At 35.6% G+C, this 24,545-nt stretch overlaps 1 protein-coding gene across 4 annotated transcripts; it reads left to right on the forward strand.

The window, feature by feature from the left end:
- The first annotated feature begins 4,480 nt into the window (after positions 1-4,480).
- On the forward strand, positions 4,481-24,545 carry LOC107867916. Of its 4 annotated transcripts, none has more exons than XM_016714404.2 (3): positions 4,481-4,838; positions 12,879-13,018; positions 24,206-24,545. In XM_016714404.2, the coding sequence occupies exons 1-3, from the start codon at positions 4,703-4,705 to the stop codon at positions 24,218-24,220; spliced, it is 291 nt and encodes a 96-aa protein (XP_016569890.1). In that variant the 5' UTR covers positions 4,481-4,702; the 3' UTR covers positions 24,221-24,545. The 4 variants fall into 4 exon arrangements, with proteins under 4 accessions (XP_016569890.1, XP_047267991.1, XP_016569889.1 ...); XM_047412035.1 differs by lacking the exon at positions 24,206-24,545 and adding an exon at positions 11,611-11,855 and having other exon boundaries at positions 4,592-4,838; positions 12,879-13,019; XM_016714403.2 differs by having other exon boundaries at positions 4,595-4,838; positions 12,879-13,028.

A 24,545-nucleotide genomic window follows, 5' to 3' on the forward strand; every position in this document is an offset into this window, starting at 1 on the left:
TTTTAAATAATATATGTTACTCTCCTTGTCCAAACTTTTGCGGCATTGACAGTCATTATAATTTTAAAATAATTTAAGTTTTTATTTATTATCATTTATAATACTTTTTCATCTATTACAATTTAAGTGGCACCGATATAATTTTGAATGTCAATCAAATATTTCATAATTTAAAATTTCTTAAGTTGTTAACTATTATAATCTATAGTATTTTTTACGTATTTTTTTGAAATATATAGTAAATTAATTTTTTTTAGATATTCTAAATTGTATCTAGCATAATTTATAGTATTTTTTATGCAATTTTTGGGTAATATATATTACTCTCCCTGTTCAAACTTTTATGGCATTGATAGTCAATCATATTTTAAAAATAATTTATATTTTTAATTATTCTGATTTATATTAATTTTTCTTCTATTCTAATTTATGTGGCACAATGCTTAGATGATCAGAATAATTAATTAGGGGTAATTTAGTAAAATCACGTTTGAAGCAGGGAAGCAGACATATCTTAAATGACTTACAATAACTAATTAGAAGTGATATAACAAAATTACAATAAAAAATATTTGTGAAAAAAATTTAAGTGGGCCTCATATAAGACGTCAAATTAATTTAAAATGTCAAGAGTTAATATATCATTTCATGTCTATTTTATCTTTTTTTTTAATTAAATATTATTAATTTTGTAATAAGATGACTTATAATAATTTATTAGGGGTACTATAGTAAAATCACGATTGAGAAGTCAAAACAGACACGTTAATGTCTATTTTAATTTAATTTTATAAAGTACTATTAATTTTCTAATACATAAATAACTTATAATAATTAATCCATCTAAATTTTTACTTTACAGTTACTATGTCTATGTGAAAATCAAACGATTAGGAGTATATCATATTTGCCTGAGACAAAAAAGCCTAAACTATCGTTAACTATGAAAAAATAAAATACATTTTCCCTCGTTTTGATTTGATTCTTATATTCCCTTACTAGTGAATTTGATTGCGCGAATTAACTTATCAAATTTATGATACAATATTTTTAACGATGAAAATAAAAATAGTGGGATGTTAATTCTATTCTTTGGCACACACCAACAAAAAACTATTTTCATGAAGGTATAAGATAATAAAAGCAAAATTCAAAATAAGTTATAAAAATTTATCCAATTTGCAAGGCACGATTCTTTATTAGTAAATACAATCATTCATGGAATTAAATTTTACCATGAACTTTTTTTTTAAGTTCTACATGATAACTTAGAGTAATGTTTTTAAGTCTAAATACCAACCAAAAGTCATCAAAGATTTGAAACCTATCGCCATAACTTATCTTCACTACAAACTTTTTTCGAGATTGTGTTCTTGTGATGTTATTCTTTGAAACTATCAAATATATATTAAAAATTTTAATTAAAGACAAAGAATCAAAGATACATAGAAAGGAAAAGGAGGCAGGAATACATAATGAAAGCGAATTTTGTTGAAAGAGTGCAACTACAACAACTCAAATAATTTATTTATGTATGCATAATTCGGCAGTGTGAGATATATATAAAATAGTTTGTCTTTTTGTCTCCCATTTTTTAGCAGATTATTACTACACATTAGTAAAATTAATTAAGATTAAAGATTGAAGATGGTAGAATACATAAATACATATTAAAATCTCTAATAAAGAAGGTAGTCTTAGTGGGAGGTGGAAATTGATTAATTGAATAATTAATTTTTGAATTGTGAAAAAATAAAATAAATAGATAAATGGAGAAGAAATTGTCAAAACATGAGAAAAGGAATAAATAAAAATGGAGGTTTTAGAAAAGTGTTACATCACTTTTTCTATATTTCTTCGTTATTATTATTAGCTATAGATTTAATTTAATACAAATCAATCACATAAATTATAGAGAAAGCTAAAAACAATTTGAAATTAAAAAAAAAAGAAGAGAAAAAGATAAATTGTCTTCTTGTACATTAACTAATTGAGGGTTATGAATATGAAAGACTTGAGAGTTATGGACATTACTAATATTTACAACAACAACAACTTGCCCAGTGTATTCGAGGTCTGGGGAGGGTAAGATGTATGCAGTCTATACCTCTACCTCTAAAGAAGTAGAAAGGCTGTTTCCGATAGACCCCCGACTCGAGACACGGACATTACTAATATTTAAGATTAGAATTTTTGTAATTGAATATATGAATTAAGGACATCAACAACAACAACAACAAACCCAGTATATTCCCACCTAGTGGGGTCTGAAAAGGGTAAAATGTACGCAGTCCATACCACTACCTCCGAAGAGGTAGAGAGGCTGTTTTCGATAGATCCCCGGATCAAGACACAAGACCGTAGACCAAAAAAGTATGAATTAAGGACATGGTTTTGTAAAATAAATTAATTGAAAGAAATGAGAAAAAAATGTCAAAAAAAGGTGTTACATTATTTTATCTATATTTCTCCTTTATATTTATTTTTAGTATAACGACAAACAAAGTGAACAAATTGTGTGTAGTAATTTAAACGATTCAGATAAAGCAAATATATATATATATATATATATATATACAAACAACATTCATGTGAAGCGGTTCTTATGTCCTACTCCTCAAATCTTCACAGTCATCACTTCATCTTCATTTCATCCGTTCACTATTTGATCTTCTTCTTATCCCTATAAAAAATAATACATCACAAAAATTAAATACATGATGAATAAGAATTGTGAGAAAATAGATTTAAATCATACATGTTCTTGCTTAGAAGTTACAAATAATATAGGATAATAATAATAACACCAAATTTAGTGTAAATCAAATCAATTAAAATGCCAAAATAGTAATACATAAAGAAGAAGAAAAAACAACATACCCAAAAGAAAAGAATAAGGAGGATATTTTAGAAGGTACACAAATAAATTTTTTTAAAAGAATATATGTAAGTTCAAAAAATTATATAGTGAATGAAATATTGTTAATTTTGTTGATAGGGGAAGAAGACTTATAACGCTTCTATTTATAGGACAACAATATGAAATATGAAATGATATCATAAAAGGAGTTATGATCATCAAATGTCATGAGAGTAATGAAAATAAAAAACATTAAACTTTTATATTAAAGGATATAAATAAATGTAGGAGTAGTAATTGATCCATCTATTTTGATTATTAAACAAATTGATTGATAAATGAAAAAAATGAAGAAAAAGTTCAAAAAAACTACAAAAAAGATAAATAGCTTTTCTTGATTCTTAGGCATATCACATAGGATGGACTTAGGCATATCACATAGGATGGACTAATATTCTTTTTTTTATATATATATTGATTATGAAAAATAAAACAAATAGATAAATGAAAAAGAAATTGTCAAAAAATGAGAAAAAGAATAAATAAAAATGGAGGTTCTAGAAAAGTGCTATATCATCTTTTCTATATTTCTTTGTTATTATTATCATCTATAGATTTAATTTAATACAAATCAATCACATAAATTATAGAGAAATATAAAAAAAATTAAAAATAAAAAATAAAAAGAGAAAAAGATAAATTGTCTTCTTGTACATTAACTAATTGAGGGTTATGAATATGAAAAGCTTGAGAGTTATGGACATTACTAAAATTTAAGATTAGAATTTTTGTAATTGAATATATGAATTAAGGACATGATTTTGTAAAATAAATTAATTGAAAGAAATGAAAAAAAATGTCAAAAAAAGGTGTTACATTATTTTATCTGTGTTTCTCCTTTATATTTATTTTTAGTATAACAACAAACAAAATGAACAAATTGTGTGTAGTAATATGAACTATTCAGATAAAGCAAATATATATATATATATAATTCTACAAATGATATTCATGTCAAGCGGTTCTTATGTCCTACTCCTCAAATCTTCACATAGTCATCACTTCATCTTCATTTCATCAGTTAAGATCTTCTTCTTATCCCTATAAAAAAATAATACATCACAAAAATTAATACATGATGAACAAAAATTGTAAGAAAATAGATTTAAATCATACATATTCTTGCTTAGAAGTTACAAATAATATAGGATAATAATAACACCAAATTTAGTGTAAATCAAATCAATTAAAGAACCAAAAGAATAATACATGAAGAAGAAAAAAAACAACATACCCAAAAAAAAAAGAATAAGGAGGATATTTTAGAAGGTACACAAATGAATTTTTTTAAAAGAATATATGTAAGTTCAAAAAATATATAGTGAATGAAATATTGTTAATTTTATTGAGGGAAAAGAAGACTTATAATATTTAAAGGACAATAATATGAAATATAAAATGATATCATAAAAAGGAATTATGATCATCAAAGTTCATGAAAGTAATGAAAATAAAAAACATTAAACTTTTATAGTAAAGGATATAAATAAATATAGAAATAGTAATTGATCCATCTATTTTGATTATTAAACAAATTAATTGATAAATGAAAAAAATGAAGAAAAAGTTCAAAAAAACTCATAAAAAAGATAAATAACTTGATTTGTTAGACATGCCACATGGACTAATATTCTCTTTTATACATATACATACATACATATATATATATATATATGTATTGATCGGGGTATTTTTAGCGTAAAGACAGAAAACGAAATCTTCGGCCATTAATCAAATCAAGATCAAAGAAGTAAGGAAGGAACCCTAGAGAAAGCGAGAGAGATGGCTGAAGAGAAGAAGCCAGTTCTAGCATCGGAATACAATCTGGATGCTAAGTGGGATGCTTGTCTTGATTTGGGTGTTCGCCGTTTCACCTACCTTTCCTTAATCGGTGGCTTTGCTGGTCTTCTCCTCTTCCGTGAGTCTTTTCTCTCAGATCTGTTTTTTGTTTTGCTTAGTATTTGTTTTTGTGTGACACAATTGGTGTTGGATGAATTAAACTGGGAAAATACCGAAAAGTAGGGATGCCAATGGTGCTGTGCGGGTGTGGTGTGGGTTTCTTCTAAACCTGCAAGTTTTAAAATCGCACCGCACCACATCACCTTTAAACACGCATAAACCCGCTCCACATTCATACCCACGCATAATCGCACCGCCCTCATATTTTTTTTTTTCTTTTAAAAAGAAAAAAACCGTAACTTCATTGAAAATCATTATATTTTCAAATCTACAACTAGGAAATAATTGTTGAAGTTTTTGAAGAAAGAAAAGTTTTGCCTCCCACGTCGAAAATCTACTTGGTTTGGGAGGAGATTGAGAGTTATAAATAAACTCTACTTCCTTCGTTGTTGAAACACACAAATATTTTTTTCCTTATTTACTATTAAAGAGTTTTAGAGATAATTCTTTTGAAGATCTCTTTGAGAATAGTATTTTAGAAAGTGATGGTGTGTGAGAAAAATGTTGTGTATTATATGGTGTAATAATTTTCATATAGTGAATATTTTTCTGGGAGACGCGTGTTTTTCTTCAATTGAGGAGTTTTCCACGTTAAATCTTTGTATTGTTATTCTCTTTAATTTTTCTGTTATTTTTTGCTTGAAAGCGGTCCGGGAGGGGCGGAAAAATATAGTTCATTTTTTCCAACAAGTGGTATCAGAGCCTTCGGTGTGGAATAATTTTTTTGAAATTTTAGTATGCTCTGTGGTTGCAGCTTTTTCTGATCTCAGAAATTTTTTCTGAATTAAAATTATTGTTCTTAAGCAGAAGTTTTGTCCGGGTGGAGTAGCATGATTCCGGTGGAGTTTGCTATTCTGGTGGAGTTACTTTGGGGTACTTGTATATTTGGTTATAGTGGGAATAACTACAATCTAAAGAGGTTCTGGCTAAGGAAAGACTTGGTATTTAAGTGTATTCCTTGTGATCCACCTCTCTTTCCTGGGAACTAATTTAGTGGGTACTTTATATTACTATTGTCCATTTATTGATACTGATAAACAAGATGGGGAAAAAATTTGAGATTGAGAAGTTTGATGGGAGGGTTAATTTTGGCTTGTGGCAAGTGCAAGTCGAGGATGTGTTAATCCAATCTGGATTATACAAGGCATTGAAAGAGAGATCAACTAGCGGAAAAGGTGATAAGGATTCAAAAAAATCTGAAAGCTGTAAAGACTCAGAAAAATTCAGAATTAGTGATGAAGAATGGGAAGAGCTAGACATGAAAGCGGCAAGTCAAATTCGCTTGTGTTTATCTAAAAATATTCTTGCTAATGTGATTAGATTGTCTCCCACAAAGGAGTTATGGGAGAAACTTGAAGATTTGTACCAAACCAAAAGTATTTCAAATAGTTTATATTTGAAGGAGCAATTTTATAAATTGCAAATGGCTGAAGGTATAACTATTTCTGATCATTTGAGTGTCTTGAATGAGATTGTTTCTGAATTGAAATCTATTGGAGTGAAAATTGATGATGAAGACAAGGCACTTCGACTCATCTGGTCTCTTCCATCTTCCTACAAACACATGCAACCCATTTTAATGTATGGGAAGGAAACTGTGATTTTCTCAAAAGTGACAAGCAAATTGATTTTTGCGAAAAAAAGATTGAAGAATGGAGATGAAAAATCTCTAGAAGATTTAGCTCTTGTTGTTAAAGGAAAATGGAAGCAAAGCTCTAAGAAGAAGGTCATCTGCTGGAATTGTAAACAACCGGGACATGTTAAAAATAATTGTCCAAATAATGAGGCTAGTTTGGCTGGAAGCTCCAAAGAAAATGCTGCCAATGTTGTCTCCCTAAAACAGTGGGATGATATTTCCTTGTAAGGAAGATGAAAATCCTCATGGCATGAATGCTACCTTTAGAATTGCCATGGAAGAGGATGTTTAATTGGTAGCCGGTCCACAAGTTTGCACATGGGCATTGGTTGATGGGTGATGCAAGGTGTGTGGTGGAAAGGATGTCGATGACTAATGAACTATCAAGAAATCAACAAGAGAGTTGCACCATAAGTTATTAGCAGTTTTTTCGACATGTGCTGAAAATGAAGTTCTTGAAATTAGGAAGTGATTTCAAGTGAAAATTCTTGGATTGGTTTTTCAATTTGAGTGGATGTACTCTTTATGGTGGGGGTATGATAATTCTTGAATTTAGAATTATGATTGTCAGTAGCAGACAATGTGGAAGTTGCAGTTACATATGATTGGCCGAGTTTAGAGTCAGGTGGAGAACTGATTTTGTTATGTGTAGCTGGACAACTATGAAGGGCCAATGGATTGAATTTTCTTCTCTTTAAAAGGTGGAGATTTGTTGAGGTTTTTGAAGAAAGAAAAGTTTTGCCTCCCACATCGAAAATCTACTTGGTTTGGGAGGAGATTGAGAGTTGTAAATAAACTCCACTTCCTTCATTGTTGAAACACACAGAAATATTCTTTTCCTTGTTTACTATTAAAGAGGTTTAGAGATAATTCTCTTGGAGATCTCTTTGAGAATAGTATTTTAGGAAGTGAGGGGGTGTGTGAAAAATATCGTGTATTATATGGTGTAATAATTTTCATATAGTGAATATTTTTCTGGGAGGCTCGTGTTTTTTCTCCAATTTGGGAGTTTTCCACGTTAAATCTTTGTGTAGTTATTCTCTTTAATTTCTATGTTATTTTCTGTTTGAAAGCGGTCCGGAAGGGGCGGAAAAAAATAGTCTATTTTTCCCAACAATAATAACTATTTTCTATTATATCACTTTTCACTAAAAAATTATCAAAAAGTATAACGTGTACAAGTAATGAGTAAATATCATATTTTTATTAAAATGAATAGAGTTGTTAAAAAAACTACTATAAAATTATTTATTTGTAGTGTTATACATGTCGTTTTAAGTATCACAAATTTTTAAGTAAAAAATACATATAATTTTAGGTATATTCACGAGAACAATACTAATTTTTAGCTTTTTTTTAATTTAAACCTGCATATACCCGCAACTCGTACCACACCACACCATCTAAGAAAAAACTTACTTTAACCCGCTCTGCACCGCATAACTTAAAACCCGCACCGCTCCGTATAGCTTAAAACCCGCACCGCACCCATACTGCCCCATTGCCATCCCTACTGAAAAGGTTCTATTTTTATTGTTATTGTTATTGGAAATTGAAGCTGGACTAAAAACTTTTGCTTGCGAGCTTCTTCTGTCAGTTCGCCAAACAGACTGAAAATGCTATCTTTATTAGTTTTGTTTATTTGATGCAGTGATTGTGGTAATCTTGTATTTAAAACAAATGAAAATGGTAAATGATGTAAAGGGTTTTCTTTGACATTTGTATATCACTCTGCAAGTAAACAATTAGAAATTGGAGAAAGGGAAAGCTCCAGCCTCCAACTCTGATACAAGCCAAATGGCCTTCGGGTTGCTAGAGAGGATGCTTACGGGTCAAATGACACTTGAAGACTTCTTGAGGGCTATCGAAAGGCATCCATTGGATGATTATGATACCAAGGAGACTCAAGGGACGTTAGAGCGGCCAATAGAAGACCAAACGGGGCTAGAAAGCCTCGAAAGAGGAGATGCGCCTCATCCGCTTTGGAGGTGCGCCCAACCCGCTCTAGATCCGCTGAAGCGGGTCAAAACAACCCACTTTACCCTTGGAATGTACCCCATGTGCGCCCCATATGCTCAAGCAAGTGCCTAATGGCTTCTATGTGTGTGTCTTTCCTAAATGGGTCACTTTTGGGCCCATATGATGTAATAACCTAGCCTAGACTATAATCGGACTTCTTTTCATTTTAGTAAGTAGTTTATGTTGAATTATGAATTTGAACACTTGTGAGACTGTAAGGCAGGCAAGCGTGGATTCACTTGTGTTGATCTTTTGTTTAGAAACATGGGTTGCTTGGGAATCGATTTCCTTGAGGACTACGTAAGATTTAGGTGTTTTATTTGGTTTAATTGACTGAGGGTTTAGGGTTTGATACACTCTTTATTTGCTTTCAATTCCTTGCACTGTGTCTATCTTATTGCTTTTGTATCTATCTTTAGCTTTTGTATTCGTATCGTAGTTTAGTTTTTGATTTCGTACTTTGTTCGTGTATCATTTGGTATCAGAGCCGAGCTTAGAATCGTTCCCACAATTCTAGTCTTGGGTTTTGCTATCTCGAAAATCAACAAAAAGGAGAGTCAAAAATCGAAAATTTCCAAAAAAAGTATTATTCACGTTTTAGTCCTAGTTCAAAATTGTAGTTTTTGGTTTTGTGTTTTTCTTGTGTTTCTAGTGTTAGATTTGTGTTCTCTAACACTATAGGAGTCTAGGGTTCAAATTTGAGCTTAATCGGAGTCCAGTTGAGAGATACCATTGTTGAGAGCTTGAACTTGAAGAAAGTGAAAAGAAATGAAAATCTGGAAAAGTTGGTTATGAATTTGAACAAACTGATGTGTGGAATGTATTTATAAGGTTGAAAAGAGCCTTGGGTCAAAATTTCATCGCATTTCGATCATTGGTTCAAGAGTTAGAGCATTTTGAAGTTTTGGTGTTCTTGGGGAAGATTCGTATCTTTATCTTGAATTCTTAGTAAAAGGTGGTGTTAGATTAAAAAAGAAGGAAGAAAATTGTGGAAAAAGTGTTTGTACAAAAGCATAAAAGAAGATTCCATAAGAGAGTACAAAAAGGGGACCATTTGGAGGGCAATTTTGGTCAAACACAAAGGGAGAGGCGGCCAATCCGCCTTGCACCTTCTCCAAAGGTGCGCCTGGTCTGCCCTTGACCCGTGGCCGCACCTCAAGGCAGTATCCAAGGTCCTAAGCTGCGTCCAAAGTGCCCCTGACTTGCGTCCCAACTGCTGGAGAAGGCTGCCCCAATGCACATCACCCATACCCAACGCAAATCATTTCCTTTTGACGTGAATCAACTTCAACAACACCAATCCAAGTTTATCAACACTTTCCAACATCAATTCAAGTCTTAAAACACATCTCAACATCTTTAAAACTCCATTGCTCAAGGTTTGATTCTTAGTTTTCATTTCTTGATTCTTAAATTTCTTCTTTGATTCTTAACGACTCATCAACTAGTAACTTATCTACTAAGTTGATTTATAGTTCTTGAGTCCTTTTCTTTCATCGTCCTACTTTTCTTTCAAGATTTTCTCTGTTGGATTCGTTGTTAGTTCTCGACTCAAGTCTGTATATATTTTCTTTGAGTCGTTTCAAACAAGGATCTATTCTTACCTCAATCCACAATTGGCACCAAGCGATCTCATTGGAGTTCAAACGAGCTATCAACACTTGTGATGCCAATTGAGAGATGAACTAAAGGTGGAAACTTTGAGAGCTTGTGAGGTTGATTTCATAACCGTTAAACGTGTTTGTTGTTTTTGTTTTGTTTTAGTATTCCTTTTATATAGGTACCATGGCATCGGGAGAAGGTAGCCCAAGAGCTTCGGGCGAGATAAACATGGAAACTTTAATGGTGGCCATAATGAGTGTGAAACAAAATGTAAATCAAAGAATGGAAAGCATGGAAAGTTCACGCTCAAGAAGGATGGATAAAATAATAGATCGCCCATACTCCCCTAACTCCGTCCTATCCAATCCACCAAATTCCCGAGCTTCTTTGAGTGGACATGCTCCAAACGAACTTCAAGGTAATCAAACTAACTCTTGTACTTTAGTAAATGAGGCTAGTAGCCAACTAAGTGTGAAACATAGTTTATCTTTAAGTGAGCCTAATGTCTCCTTACTTTATGATGATAATGTACAACTTGAAAGCATGGAAACACCAGTTGATCCTTATGATGACAAAATTGACTCTTTTAGTAAGAGCATTTTGTGTCCACCTAGTGTTGAAGCCATTGAGATAAGTGATAGTACATCGTCTTGTGGAAGTCATGCGGACTGACTTTTGTGTGAACCTAGCCCATCACTTGGGAATGTTTGGGAAGTTTTTAAAGGACCTCAAGAAAATGGTGATGTTGAGATTGTTAGTCGATTGAATGGCAATGATCCTCTAATTGTCTTTGTTGATGATTATGCTAGTTTAGAGGGTACAAATGATGGACCTCAAGTGAATGTTGATGTTGAGATTGTTGGTCGATTGAATGACAATGATCCTTTAATTGCCTTTGTTGATGATCATGCTAGTTTAGAGGGTACAAATGATTGTATTTGTGGTAATCATGGGAAAAGAAGTGTTTCCTAAACCTATATCCATGGACAATCTACCCATTTGATCCCGGTGATCATTTAAAATGTGGAGGTTCTTCTCCACACCACTTGGTGCTTGGGTGAGAAGACAAGCCAACAATGGGTGAGGGTGCTGGAACTCATCCCTATGACGGAAAGTCTTTCTTGGAGATTTCTAACCTACTTGAGAGGCCAAAGTTGTGTAAGGGAAGGGTATTCAACAAAGATGAGTGCTATAGTGGGGTTATAAGCTTATTGAGACTTGGAATTCATGTGAGCCTTCATGGGTGGTTCAATGATTACCATGGTTCCTCAAGCATACCCTTTTGTCCAAATCTCTTGAATGACTAAGTAGCTCTTACTTTGTGGGGTTATACACCCTTTGTTGATCATTTTGATGCTTGGTTATATCTTAAGCATGTGCAACCTTGGCATGATGGTATGATTGAATGTGCTAATTCTAACCCTTATGCTATGAGGATATTGTGTTTGCTTGACCTTCATTTTGGTGTTGCAAGGTTTGGAATCGAGGTCAAATCCTTTTCAAGAAAGGGAGGATGGTACAAGCCAAATGGCCTTCGGGTTGCTAGAGAGGATGCTTACAGGTCAAATGACACTTGAGGACTTCTTGAGGGCTATCGAAAGGCGTCCATTGGATGATTATGATGACCAAGGAGACTCAAGGGATGTTAGAGAGGCCAATGGAAGACCAAACGGGGTTAGAAAGCCCTCGAAAGAGGAGATGGCCCCATCCGCTTTGGAGGTGCGCCCCACCCGCTCTAGATCCACGAGAACGGGTCTAAACAACCCACTTTACCCTTGGGATGTTCCCCATGTGCGCCCTATATGCTCAAGAAAGTGCCTAATGGGCTCTATGTGTTTGTCTTTCCTAAATGGGTCACTTTTGGGCCCATATGATGTAATAACCTAGCCTTGACTATAAATAGGACTTCTTTTCATTTTAGTAAATAGTTTATGTTGAATTATGAATTTGAACACTTGTGAGAGTGTGAGGCAAGCGTGGATTCGCTTATGTTGATCTTTTGTTTAGAAATGTGGGTTGCTTGGGAATCGATTTCCTTGAGGTCTATGTAAGATTTAGGTGCTTTGTTTGGTTTAATTGATTGAGGGTTTAGGGTTTGATACACCCTTTATTTGCTTTCAATTCCTTGCACTATGTCTATCTTATTGCTTCTGTATCTATCCTTAGCTTTCGTATTTGTATCGTAGTTTAGTTTTCGATTCCGTACTTTGTTCGTGTATCAAACTCCCAAGCTCAAATGTGCATGGGGTGGAAGTCTTGTATCGGAGGGAGGGGAAGGTGGGGGTGGGGGGGTAGGAGAGATTAGATCAGTAATGAACAGTGGTTGTGAAGAAACACTGGATTGTTTACAGGTTGGTTTCTTATTAGCTTCAGTCTGGGTGGTTCCATATTGTTTGTGAGAACTTGAAGAAATAGTTTCTTTTTAAGCTTTAGCTGTATGCAGAGTTTTTGATTGCAGAGATAAAAAAGGGAACAAGGTGTAGCTTATGGCATGCAAGACGTTAGATTTTGATGTAATATCTCTTGCAGTTGCCTTGATAATCAATTTCCTCCCTTCCTATCTTGAATTTTTGGTAGATTCTGGTTGTGTTTGAAGCTTTTTTTTTGTTTTTCAATGTATGTAATATGAGTAGTGTTGCTATTATATGATCTTTCCCTACTTGTGTTTCTCCGAGTGATCTCCAAAATCTATTAAGCAGATAATGTAATCAGTTAATTCATTTGCATTGATTATTTTCACAGGGAGTCCCGTGACACGCTGGGCATCTACAACATTTGGTGCTGGGTTAGGCATAGGATCTTCGTACACAGAATGCTCTCATAAATTTGGTGGATATCCTGGAAAATCAAATGCTAGTATTTCCGAGAATCCTATTACCAAGGTGATACATTGTATGTATTTCTACTTCACGAGATAAAATTTAATCTTGTACGAAAAAGGTATGGTACAAATAGGCATGCCCATTCCCAATAATATTCAGTGAATGTTCAAGATTCTTTTCTCCAGTAAGTTGTGCTGTTCTTTTTGCATGTGTGTCTAGCCTGAAATATTCAATTTGACATGATGACTTGTATAATTATGCTCTCTTCTCTTGATAAAAAAGTTATGTTTTTTCCTGATTTGTTTCTGTCCTATTCGTTTCTCTTTGTTGCCGTGTCAATAAGCTTTCTGTTACTTTATGGGTGAGAAGTCTGTTGTTGTGTCGATAAGCTTCTTTATCAATAAGCTTTCTGTTACTTACCCTGCTTGCATCTACAACAACAACAAAAGACACAGTGTAATCCCACAAGTGGGGTCTGCGAAGGGTATGTATACTGACCTTACCTATATCTTGAGAAGTAGAGGTGGTTTTCGATAGATCCTTGGCTCTAAGAACGATAAAAAGAGGCAGTGACAAGTAAAACAGCAACAAGATAATAAGATAACCGAGGTTAAAGGAACACTAACACTATGTAGTAATAGAAATCTAAAAATAGTGAAAAACAAGAAAAATAATAATGCACAAAGAAAGGAAAGAAATATGCCCAATCCCTCCTCAAGCCCATTTCGGCCAACCTCTCACTCTCTTTACCAAGACATCTGCACATCTCTTCATATGTCCTCTTCACATATACGAACCATCCCATCCTAGGGGTGGCATCTGGTTCTTCGGTTCGATATTAAAAAAACTTCGGTTTTTGATTTTGGAAAAGTGTGCATCAAACTCCGAACTGAATTAGTTTGGTTTGATTCTTTTTTTTTTTTTTCAATTTTGGTTCGATTTAGTTCGGTGTTTCTAGAACGGTATTATTGGTGTTAATGAAAAATAAAATGTCCTTATTTTCTTGAAGCACTTTTTTTTTCTTTGGAAATTGGTAATGTTTATTTTCTTGAAGAACTTCCACTCTTCTTTGCTGTTAGTCACTTATTTTCACTCTCATTTTCCATCTATCTTAGTTGTTTTTGGATCCTCTGCACTTGTTGCATATTAGGAATTATGTTCAGCCCAAACAAATTGCTTGAACCAGTTTTTGATTTGTGTTTAAACATATCCAAATTCCTAACATAGTCAAAATCAGTAAAGGATCCTTGAATTGATAATATAACATTCCAAAACGCGAAATCAAACGACGTCTCCATGTTAATCTTTTTGACCTTTAATAAAACTAAAATAAAATTAGTAAGAACATGGAAATTAAACCGGAAATCACACGGTTCCAGTAAAAATGATACAAATTGTAACACGTGTTGATGGAAGAAGCACATCGGATCAATTGCCAAATTCATACAACCTTTTCTATTGTCCCGAGATCAACAACAACAACATACTCAGTACATTCCCACCAATTGGGGTCTGGGAGGCTAAGTGTACGCAGTCCATACCACTACCTCAAATGTGAGATAGAGAGGTTGTTTCTGCCCCGAGATTAGATGGAGCAAAATTAAATGGAGAAGAAATCGTAGTATAGACTTGGTCTTGAAAAGTTTTGGCCAAATATGATTTTAATGTAATTAAGAATATTTTTAAATTTTTTTAATGAACATTGGTTCTTCAGTGCACCGTAGAACTGCGACCCGAACACCAAACCTCAAAATCAAATTTTCCCCCAAAAAAATAAAAATTGAAACCAATCGAATTACTGAACTAGTTTGGTCTGGTTTGTTTTTTCGTTTTTTTTTAAATATTTATACCCACCCCTATCCCAACCTCATTATTCGCCTCTTGTCCTTGACGCTGTCACTCCCATCATGATTCGAATGTCTTCATTTCTAATCTTTATCTCTTTTGGTATGCCCACATATCTACCTCAACATCCTCATCTTTGTCACTCTCATCTTTTTAATACGAGACGTTTTGATTGACCAACACTCTGCCCTATATAACATCGTCGATCTAACCACCACCCTCTAGGACATACCTTTAAACACCCTCTAGGACTTACCTTTAAGTCTTTGGTGGTACATTCTTATCTCACGAATCACTAGATGCAAGCCTCCATTTCATCCACCCTGCTAATATGATGTGTGGCATCCTCGTCAATTACCTCATTACTTTGGACTATCGGCCCGAGTTCTTGAAACTCTCTCTTGGGGATGACTTGCATGTCCACGTCTACTTCATGAGTCACATCATTGAACTTACACTCCAAATATTTTGTTTTGAGCTTTCTCTACTTGAAACCTTTTGACTCCAGGGTTGGTTTCTTAAACCTCCAGCCTTGCGTCTTGTCAATCAAAACTGTCATCAACAAATAACATTCACCATTACACCTCTCCTTGAGTGTGTCACATTTGTATGTCCATCGACCATTGCCAATGCAAATAAAAGTGGGCTAAGATCGGATCCCTAGTGCAACTCTATCACAACTGGGAAGTGACCCGAGTCACCTCATGTAGTCCTAATTGGGGTCTTAGCACCATCATACATGTCTTTTATCACCATAGTGTATGGTATAAGCCTATAAGGACACCTTTAGCCTCTAAACACCTCAAAAGAACCTGACTTTGTCATATGTTCTTTCTAGGTCCATGAACATCATATGCAAGTCCCTCTCCACTCCCTGTACTGCTCAACAAACCTTCTAACTAGGTGAATGGTTTCTGTAGTCTATCACTTGATACCAAACACCCCAAGAACACAACAAATCACACACTAAAACAGTTCTCTAGTTTAAGAGAACCGAGAACTCCTTTGGCGACCACACTCGGATTCGAAGACGAGAGTAAGAAGGAGATGATATCAAGGTGTTCTTGACACCAAACAGCCAGCCAAACTAAGTTATCAACAAGAATAAGGCGAACATGAACAATAACAACACAACAACTCACGGGTTCTACCAAACAAGGTGAATACGGAAACTAGATTACAATAACGAAAGGATAGATAGTGGGACATAAAATACTACACGTCCTAAGCACTAAGGTGTATATTAAACACCAAAGCACGAACAACAAGTAATATTAAAAACGTACACTCTTACGGGACCTCAAGGGAATTGGATTCCCAAGCAACCACCGTTTCTAAGGTTGTTATCAACACAAGTAATGTCCACACTTGCTACAAGGATTCCACCTTGCAATACACTCTCAAAGAGTTTGCAAAATATATCATTAAATTCTAATGGACAAAATGACCTAAAGGTTCTATTTATAAGTTAGGGCAACACTTATTACAAAAATGACCAAATGGCCCTTAATGAGCCCTTACAAAGGGGCGGCCTTGGAGTGGCATTTGGACGGCTTTGAAGTGTTTGGAACTTGTTCTCTACACTTCAAAGCTTGTCCTCTTGGTTGGGCAGCACCACAAGCTCAGGTTTTCACGTCTTGTCTTCCATCATGTCCTCGAGTGCTCTTTGTCCCGTATCATCCTCCCCTCCGTGGAAAAGGATTCGTCCTCGAATCTGAACATTGCAAAATAATAGGGAACACAAAGAGACACACATTCCTCATAGCAAGAGGGTTAACGTTAGCAAAATCAACCATAGCCGAACACCCTAAAGAAGAAATAAATTGTCTATCCACATAAGTGTGACAAGAAGCAAGAAACAAGAGTTGTTTAACAAGTAAAATCCATAGACTCTTCTTGGAACAACAATTAGACTTGCCAACTGAAATGGAAAGATCATACATTTTGTTCACATTCAAGTCATCATCAAAGGCAAAAGATAGAAAAGAATTAAGGGTACCATTCCCATCAAAGAGTACCATTCAACAATTACCCTCAAGGCACATTTATTTCCCCTTCTTCCATGCAATGCACTCCTCGGCTTCATTATCATTATCATCATCCTCTTCATCCTCTTGAGGGATGTCATCACTAACATCATGGACGGACACTTTACCACCCACAAAGTAAGGATCACCTCTCACCAACACAATGTTCCTTTGGTTGGGGCATTCACTAGCCTTGTGACCCCAACCTTGACACTTGAAACAAACAATATCCTTAGGATTAGGAGTAGAAGAGGTATTACCTTCATGCCGTGGTGGTTACCTTTGGATGGCCCTATCAACCGGTTTCTTCTCAAAGGATTTGTAGGCATCCTTGTTCTTGTTCCATCCGAAGGCTTTCTTGGCTTCATTGCTCCTTTCAACCTCTATGGCCGCTTCAACAAGATCCTCAATTCGGTCAAACTTGTGGACCACTAATTGAGAGACAATTTCATAGCACCAACCGTGGTTGCCTTTGAACCTAGCTAAACAATGATTAGGAGGTTCAACAATATCAAGACGAAGAATCAAGTTTGGAAACTCCTCGTGATACTCCTCCACACTTATATCACCTTGCCGCAAGTTGTAGAGCTTTGTTAATTGCTCTTGCTTGAACCTTTCCGTGACATATATCTCCCTCATAAGTGCTTTCAATTCATCCCAATTCGGAAGGTCAAGGCTGCCATTTCTTACTCTTTGCAACTGTTTGGTCTCCCACCAAGTAGACGTATACCCTTCAAATTGAGCAATAGCATGGGTGGCCTTCTTGTGAGGGGATAACTCATTGAGTTGGAAGATTCGATTGCACTGTAGCTCCCAATCAAGATAGATAGATGGATCACTAGTTCCCTTGAAGGTAGGAAGAGTGATCTTGATTGAGTTGAGACCCATGTCTCTACCCACATTTTCGCCTTGGTCCCCTAGACCTTCATGAGCATAAGGACGGTTCCACACATTGCCCCTATCACGAGGAGCCGGTCCAAACCTTCCCTTACGGCCCTATGCCCTCCACCATGAGCTCCTCACCTATTTCTCACAAACTCCGCAAAAAGAGCAACTTCATCAACCTCCTCAACTCCATAAGGACCTTTACCTCCCACATTATCAATTTGGATTGGTTGATTTCGGTTTAGTGGTGCTCCTGGCATTTCAAGTGGGTCTCGGTTTTGGGGAGCTTCTTGGTGGACTTGGTTTCGGTTATTTGGATAAGTAGGGACTTGGTTGATGGGTTCATGGATTGGTCTAGGTGGATTGAACATTTGGTGAAGTGTATCCGGAGTTATAGTCGGGGAGGCGTTGGTAGCATGTTCACTAGTCGAGGCATGGTAGTGTTTAGGACTTGATTGGTTGGAATCTAAACGAACTTCCAAGTTGTCCATTCTCCTTGAAAAGGACCCTTCCACCCCTTCCATCTTCCTTTCAATCCTTGCCATGGCACTTTCATGGGATTCAACTCGGCTATCCATGGCATCAAACATTGCCAAAATCGATTTTTAACCCAACTAGGCATCTCACCGTCGTCCGCCATTGTGTACCTATCAAGAAAGGCTAAACAAATCACAAACAATAACACGTTAAGGTTAGCAAAAATCAGTCCACAATTCGTCTCAAAACAGTCCACAATTCCCTCACGCTCACGCTTTTGAAGTTTTTTCACTCTATTGGCCTCACAAGTGTTGATAACTCGCTTATACTCCAATGAGGTTGCTTGGTCCCAATTGTGGCTCGAGGATGGAGTAGATTCTTGTTTGAAACGACTCAAGAAATGATGTTCGAGCTTGGACCAAAGAAAATACTACGACTTAAAAACGAGAAAAGCACACAATACAACGCTTAACACGAAAGAAAACGTACTTAAAAACTAATCTACAATCTAGGAGGTATTTACTAGTTTGCTAATTAGTATGAGAACCAACAAAATGGAAACCAATATAATAAAAAAAAAGTGAAACTAGGAATTCCAACGTTCTTGAGCTCTTGATGATGTGGCATGTTACTATTGGTCGTTGAAATGTCATTGAAGTTGAAAATTTTTGTTTCAAGAAGTTAGTTGTTCAATTTTGTATTTGGAAGACAAAATTTCAGCCAAAGTAGAAACAAACAAGGTCTTAAGACTCCACTTTCAAGATTCAAAGGTCTTTCACCTACTTGCACCAATTTGGCAAGACAACCTTTTTGGTAGTCTTGTCTCTTTTCCTCTTTGGGCTATTTTTGAAAAGTGGTATTTCTCCTTTTTGGTAACTATACTTTTGGAAGTCTTTTGGTCCCCTTACTACTTTTGATGTGGTCTTGAAAATTGTTTCAAGACAAACAAAAGTCTTCTCTTCTTTATATGGTTTTCAAGATCAACAACATTTTCAACACAATTTCAAGAACACAAGATGAATACCACCACCACCAACAAAACCGTCCAACACCTCCAACAACAACTTGCAATTTTAGCTCAAGAACTTGGGTTAAGACTTAAGTAGTGTTAGAGAGAAAGACAAGACCAACACAAGAAGCCACTAAGACCAGCAAGATACACCTAATTCTAGGCACAAACTCGGCCAAAACACAACAACAATTCGGCCAAGACACCAAAACGTAGAATACCTTTTTTTTTTTTTTTCCGACCAAGGGAGCCCAAGATTGGTATTGTAAGAACAAAATCAAAGATGGCTCTGATACCAAACACCCCAAGAACACAACAAATCACACAGCAAAACAGTCCCTTAGTTCAAGAGAACCGAGAACTCCTTTGGCGACCACACTCGGATTCGAAGACGAGAGTAAGAAGGAGACGATATCAAGGTGTTCTTGACACCAAATAGCTAGCCAAACTAAGTTATCAACAAGAATAAGACGAACATGAACAATAACAACACAACTCCTCACGGGTTCTACCAAACAAGGTGAATACGGAAACAAGCTTATAATAACGAAAGGATAGATAGTGTAACATAAAATACTACACGTTCTAAGCACTAAGGTGTGTATTAAACACCAAAACACGAACAAGAAGTAATATTAAACACGTACACTCTTACGGGACCTCAGGGAATTGGATTCCCAAGCAACCACCGTTTCTAAGGTTGTTATCAACACAAGTGATGTCCAAACTTGCCACAAGGATTCCACCTTGCAATACACTCTCAAAGAGTTTTCAAAATATATCATCAAAGTCTAATGGACAAAATGACTTAAAGGTTCTATTTATAAGCTAGGGCAACACTTACTACAAAAATGACCAAAAGGCCTTTAATGAGCCCTTACAAAGGGGCGGCCTTGGAGTGGCATTTGGACGGCTTTGAAGTGTTTGGAACTTGTTCTCTACACTTCAAAGCTTGTCCTCTTGGTTGGGCAGCCTCACAAGCTCGGGTCTTCACGTCTTGGCTTTCATCATGACCTCGAGTGCTCTTTGTCCCGTATCATCACTGCATGAATGTGAATTGATTCTTAGAAATGACATAATACTCCTCACCCTTACATCCACCACTCTCTTCCGAACTTTCATATAGTGGCGTAACAATTTGATACCCCAATAATTATTGCAGTTCTGGATATCATCCTTGTTCTTGCACAGCACAGTCATCGTACTCCACCGACATTCTTCGTGCACCTTTGTTGTCCTAAGAATGACATTGAACAACCCAGTACGCCAACCACCCCAAGCTTGCCTTTCCCGCGTTCTCCTAAAATTTCATCGGGATTTCGTCTGAACCCGGTTGCTCTTTCCTTGTTCATCTTATGGATAGCCCCCCTCCACTCCTCAACCTTTACATGCCTATAGTACCCAATTTCTCGACAACTCTTTGGAGTGCTCCAGCTCACCCCGCACAATGCTCCTATCCCCCTTTTCGTCCAAGAGTCTATGGAAGTAAATCTGCCATCTACATTCAATATGTGTCTTATCTCCAAACCTCCATTTCTCCTGCCCACTGTGCCCACTGTCCCCCTGTTTGTGTCTTATCTTCCAAAACTACGCCATCCTCGTCTTTAATGCACTTTACTTAGATCAAGATCACGAGCCTTCCTCTCTCTTACCTTGTCTCACCTTGGCTTACCTGTACAACTTGTTCCTGCCTTGTTCCCAACTTCATCATACAGATGTTCAAACGCCGCAGTCTTTGTTGTCATAACCTCTAACTTCGCCTCTTTCATCTTTCTTATACCACTCCCTGTTCGGCCTACAAGGAATCAAATGGAGTGATCTGTAACTGACAGCCGTCTTTTTATTCTTATTTCTCTAATTTTCTGCGTCACTCGGGCTCTCTTTGTGTCAAAATACTATTTTCGAATGGTTGTTGTGACCACAAGTATATTGTTTGGATCCTCACAAAAACACTGAAAACTTGTTAGAATCTTGACGTCCCTTTGTCCAACATAGATTTGTGTACCCATCAGAAACTTTTTAATCTTTTTTCCTTTCCCGTTAGAGTAAAGTTTGCTCTTTGTTTATGACCTTGAAGTTATAACAGGGCACAGCCAGAATAGGCACCTTTATCTTGCTTGAAATTAAGTAATGCAACATAACTTTCTCGTGTGGAGTTTGCAAACTACATCTTTTATGTGCATAACAAATTTTACTCTTTTGAAAGTTGTACTCCCTTCGTTTCAATTTATTTGTCTTACTTTCCTTTTTAGTTTGTTTCAAAAAACTTATCATTTTCTATATTTAGTCACTCTTTAATCCCAACATCCTACATGCCATATATAAGACCAACGCATACCCAGTGTATTCTCACAAATTGAGGTATAGAGAGGGTAAGGTGTACGCAATCCATTCCATACTAGTACCTCAGATGAAGTAGAGAGAGATTGTTTCCGATAGACCCCCGACTTAGGACAAATAGCAGTATAACAAACATAAAAAACATTCAAAACATAAAAATAAACAACAAAATGAGAACACATCACTAGAGAATAAAAGAAACAAAACACCCGAGATTACTACTATAAACTATCTATCCGCAATCACAAACATCCCAAAAACACCACGAACAAGAAACTACACATATGCATAATATATGAGGCAGCAAGTTTAAAGGACATTTTGATAAATTTCCCACATTTTTTTAGTTTATTTTTAGGACATTAATACATCACAAGATTCAAGAGTCTTCTTTATTTTTTTAAACTATCTATTGTGTCAAACCAAGACAAATTAAAACTGTGGGAATAATAATTTTAAAGATCCTCCATTTCTTTTTTGCACAGAACAGTGTAACATAGTGGTCAATAAGTGGGGTGAAAGCCTTGGAGACCAGGACTCAAATCTTAGGAGACAAAATGAATACTAGGTGATTTTTTTCCATTTGTCAAGGCTTAGTGAGAAGGGGAGTCTTGGGAAAACTGGTAAAGTTGTTGCCATGTGACCAGGAGGTCACGGGATCAAGTCTTGGAAACAAACCTACGACAGAAATGCAAGGTAAGGCTGCGTACAATAGACCCTTGTGGTCGGGCCATTCCCCAGACCCTGCGCATAGTGGGAGCTTTAGTGCACCGGGCAAGCAGAGTTCACTGGTACTTATTTTGGTGGGAGGTTGCGGTACATAGTGGAATGGTTGAGGTTTGCGCAAGCTGGCCTATACACCAATGTTTGTTTTAATAAAAAATGCTAAAGAATTTTAGGGTTACCTAACATATAGTGTCCATAAGATTTTAGGTGGTTAATCAGGTTTGATGACAGGGATAGGTGCAGCAGATATGCACTGCCTTACGCTGAAAGGAATAGGTGATAACTGGACACTCATTTCTACTCTCCTTTGTTTCCCTTTGCTTTTATAGAATTTTCTTTTTCTTTTCTCTGACTTGTTTTCTAAGGATATTAAGGACTTCTCGTCCTTTTTCCTTTTCTTTCTTCATTCGTTGAATGTCTGAATATCATGTCAAGTACCAGAGGTATATGAGAAAAAAGAAAAATGTCTTACCAAATAAGGGAATGAATAAACAAAGAGAAGTAGTATAAGTAATTACATCCGACGAAAGATGCAAGTAGCACAAATAAAGGATAAATTGAGAAAAAAGAGAGATAGTGTGGTAATATTGTAGGTAAACCTCCGAATACACCCCATATATAGGTGTTAAACCATGACTCTTTTTGAAGCCTGAAGGTATTATAAAGAGATGAGGTAGATCTAGAATCACATGGAAGAAAGTTTTATTAAGGGTGTGTTTGGTAGGATGGAAAATGTAAGTTTTATTAAGGGTGTGTTTGGTAGGATGGAAAATGTTTTTGTCGAAAATATTTCTTATAAAAAAAGTGATTTTCTTACTTCTTTTCTGGTGTATGGTAGGTAAGCATAAAATATTTTCCTAAGGCATTTAAATAAAATCTATACAGACACTATAGAGGGTGGGGGTGAGGGCTTATGGGAAGTGGGGATGGAATGTGTTGTACTGGAGGGTGTTGAATAGTGGAGTGCCACTTATGGAGTTTGTTTTCCCTATTTTCATGGGGAAATCACTTTTCTCATGTTTTAAGGAACTTGTTTTCCGAGAGTAAATATTTTTCAAAATATTTGACCAACCAAACATGAAAAAGATTAGATTTTTTATTTTTGGAAAATGTTGCCCGCATACCAAATTAGATTTTGTTTTGGAAATGTTATCCGCCCTGCCAAACACTCCCTAAAAAAATATAGAACCTCTTGGAATCGAGGCAAACTTCACGAAAGATAGAACAAATTGTAAACCAACGGTCTATATAGGTGATAAAAGGTTGGGTTAAGGTTTAATCATGATGATATGATTACATTAGATTTATTGTTTGCCTAGAGTCCTTTTCAGTGTATTTAGAAATATTTATATCTCTAGGAAACATAGAGAACCTCTTAGTTTTAGAGAACTCAATTTTTTTTTATATTGCAATGGATTATGAGGATTTATATTAATTAACCTATGAGCCCATTTGGATTGGCTGAATTAATTATGACGTGTGGAAGTTTTAATGGTGTCCCAAATGTTTCCCATTTATATTTTGGGTCTATGGGTCTGCCTTCTGATTTTATAGTATGTCCCTTTGTGTACATACTATGTTCATCCTGATAGACATGTTATTCTTCTATCTTATGCTCCACCAAATTCTCCCTCCCTCACACTATTTTCTTGTTTGGGTCCAGTTTACACGGTTATTTCTTGTTGAAGAGGCGTGAGGGTGGAGTTTGTATTCTGTACATAAGGTTATGCTATCGTGTTGCTAGTAATGTTTACTTCATCTTTTTATGCTTGTGTGTTAACTACTGTTTTTATATATTGTATAATGTTGGTTGAAGTTAATTTAAATGGAGAAACATGGTTACTGAGAATTCTTGCCGCAATTGCATTATAGACTCGGGTGTCATTGTTGTTTTGTTGCTACTGTTTACTTCAGCTTCCTAAATTTCTTGTTTGACAGGTTGGGGACAACTGAGGCCAACCCTTTCGCTGGGATCACACATCAAGTTTTTCTTTAACCGATGAGATTGTTGTTTCCTGTTTCACCCATTGACCTTTTGCCCTTTGTTAAGTCAGTATTGTTTTGCATGACTTTATGTTTAGAGCAGTCTATGGCACATTTGGCTTTTTTCTTTTCCCTTTGTAACTGTTGCTACTAAAATGGAATTAGATAGAAAAAGGAAAAAAAATTGCTTTTAGCTACATTTGCTGTGTTGTGTTTCATTCCTTTGCTAATGTGGAAGTATTCTGTGGCCTCCGGGCTAATTAAGTAGAATTTGATGAATAAAGTTTTTCCCGTC

This window comes from Capsicum annuum, chromosome 4, assembly GCF_002878395.1.
Source record: "Capsicum annuum cultivar UCD-10X-F1 chromosome 4, UCD10Xv1.1, whole genome shotgun sequence".
Classification (NCBI taxonomy): Eukaryota; Viridiplantae; Streptophyta; class Magnoliopsida; order Solanales; family Solanaceae; genus Capsicum; species Capsicum annuum.

Coding starts and splice junctions, on each gene's coding strand:
- LOC107867916 (XM_047412034.1), top strand. CDS start 10,320: ATGGCATCGGGAGAAGGTAGCCCAAGAGCTTCGGGCGAGATAAACATG. Junction 10,555..11,610: donor TGCTCCAAACGAACTTCAAG/GTAATCAAACTA, acceptor TGGTGTTGCAAG/GTTTGGAATCGAGGTCAAAT.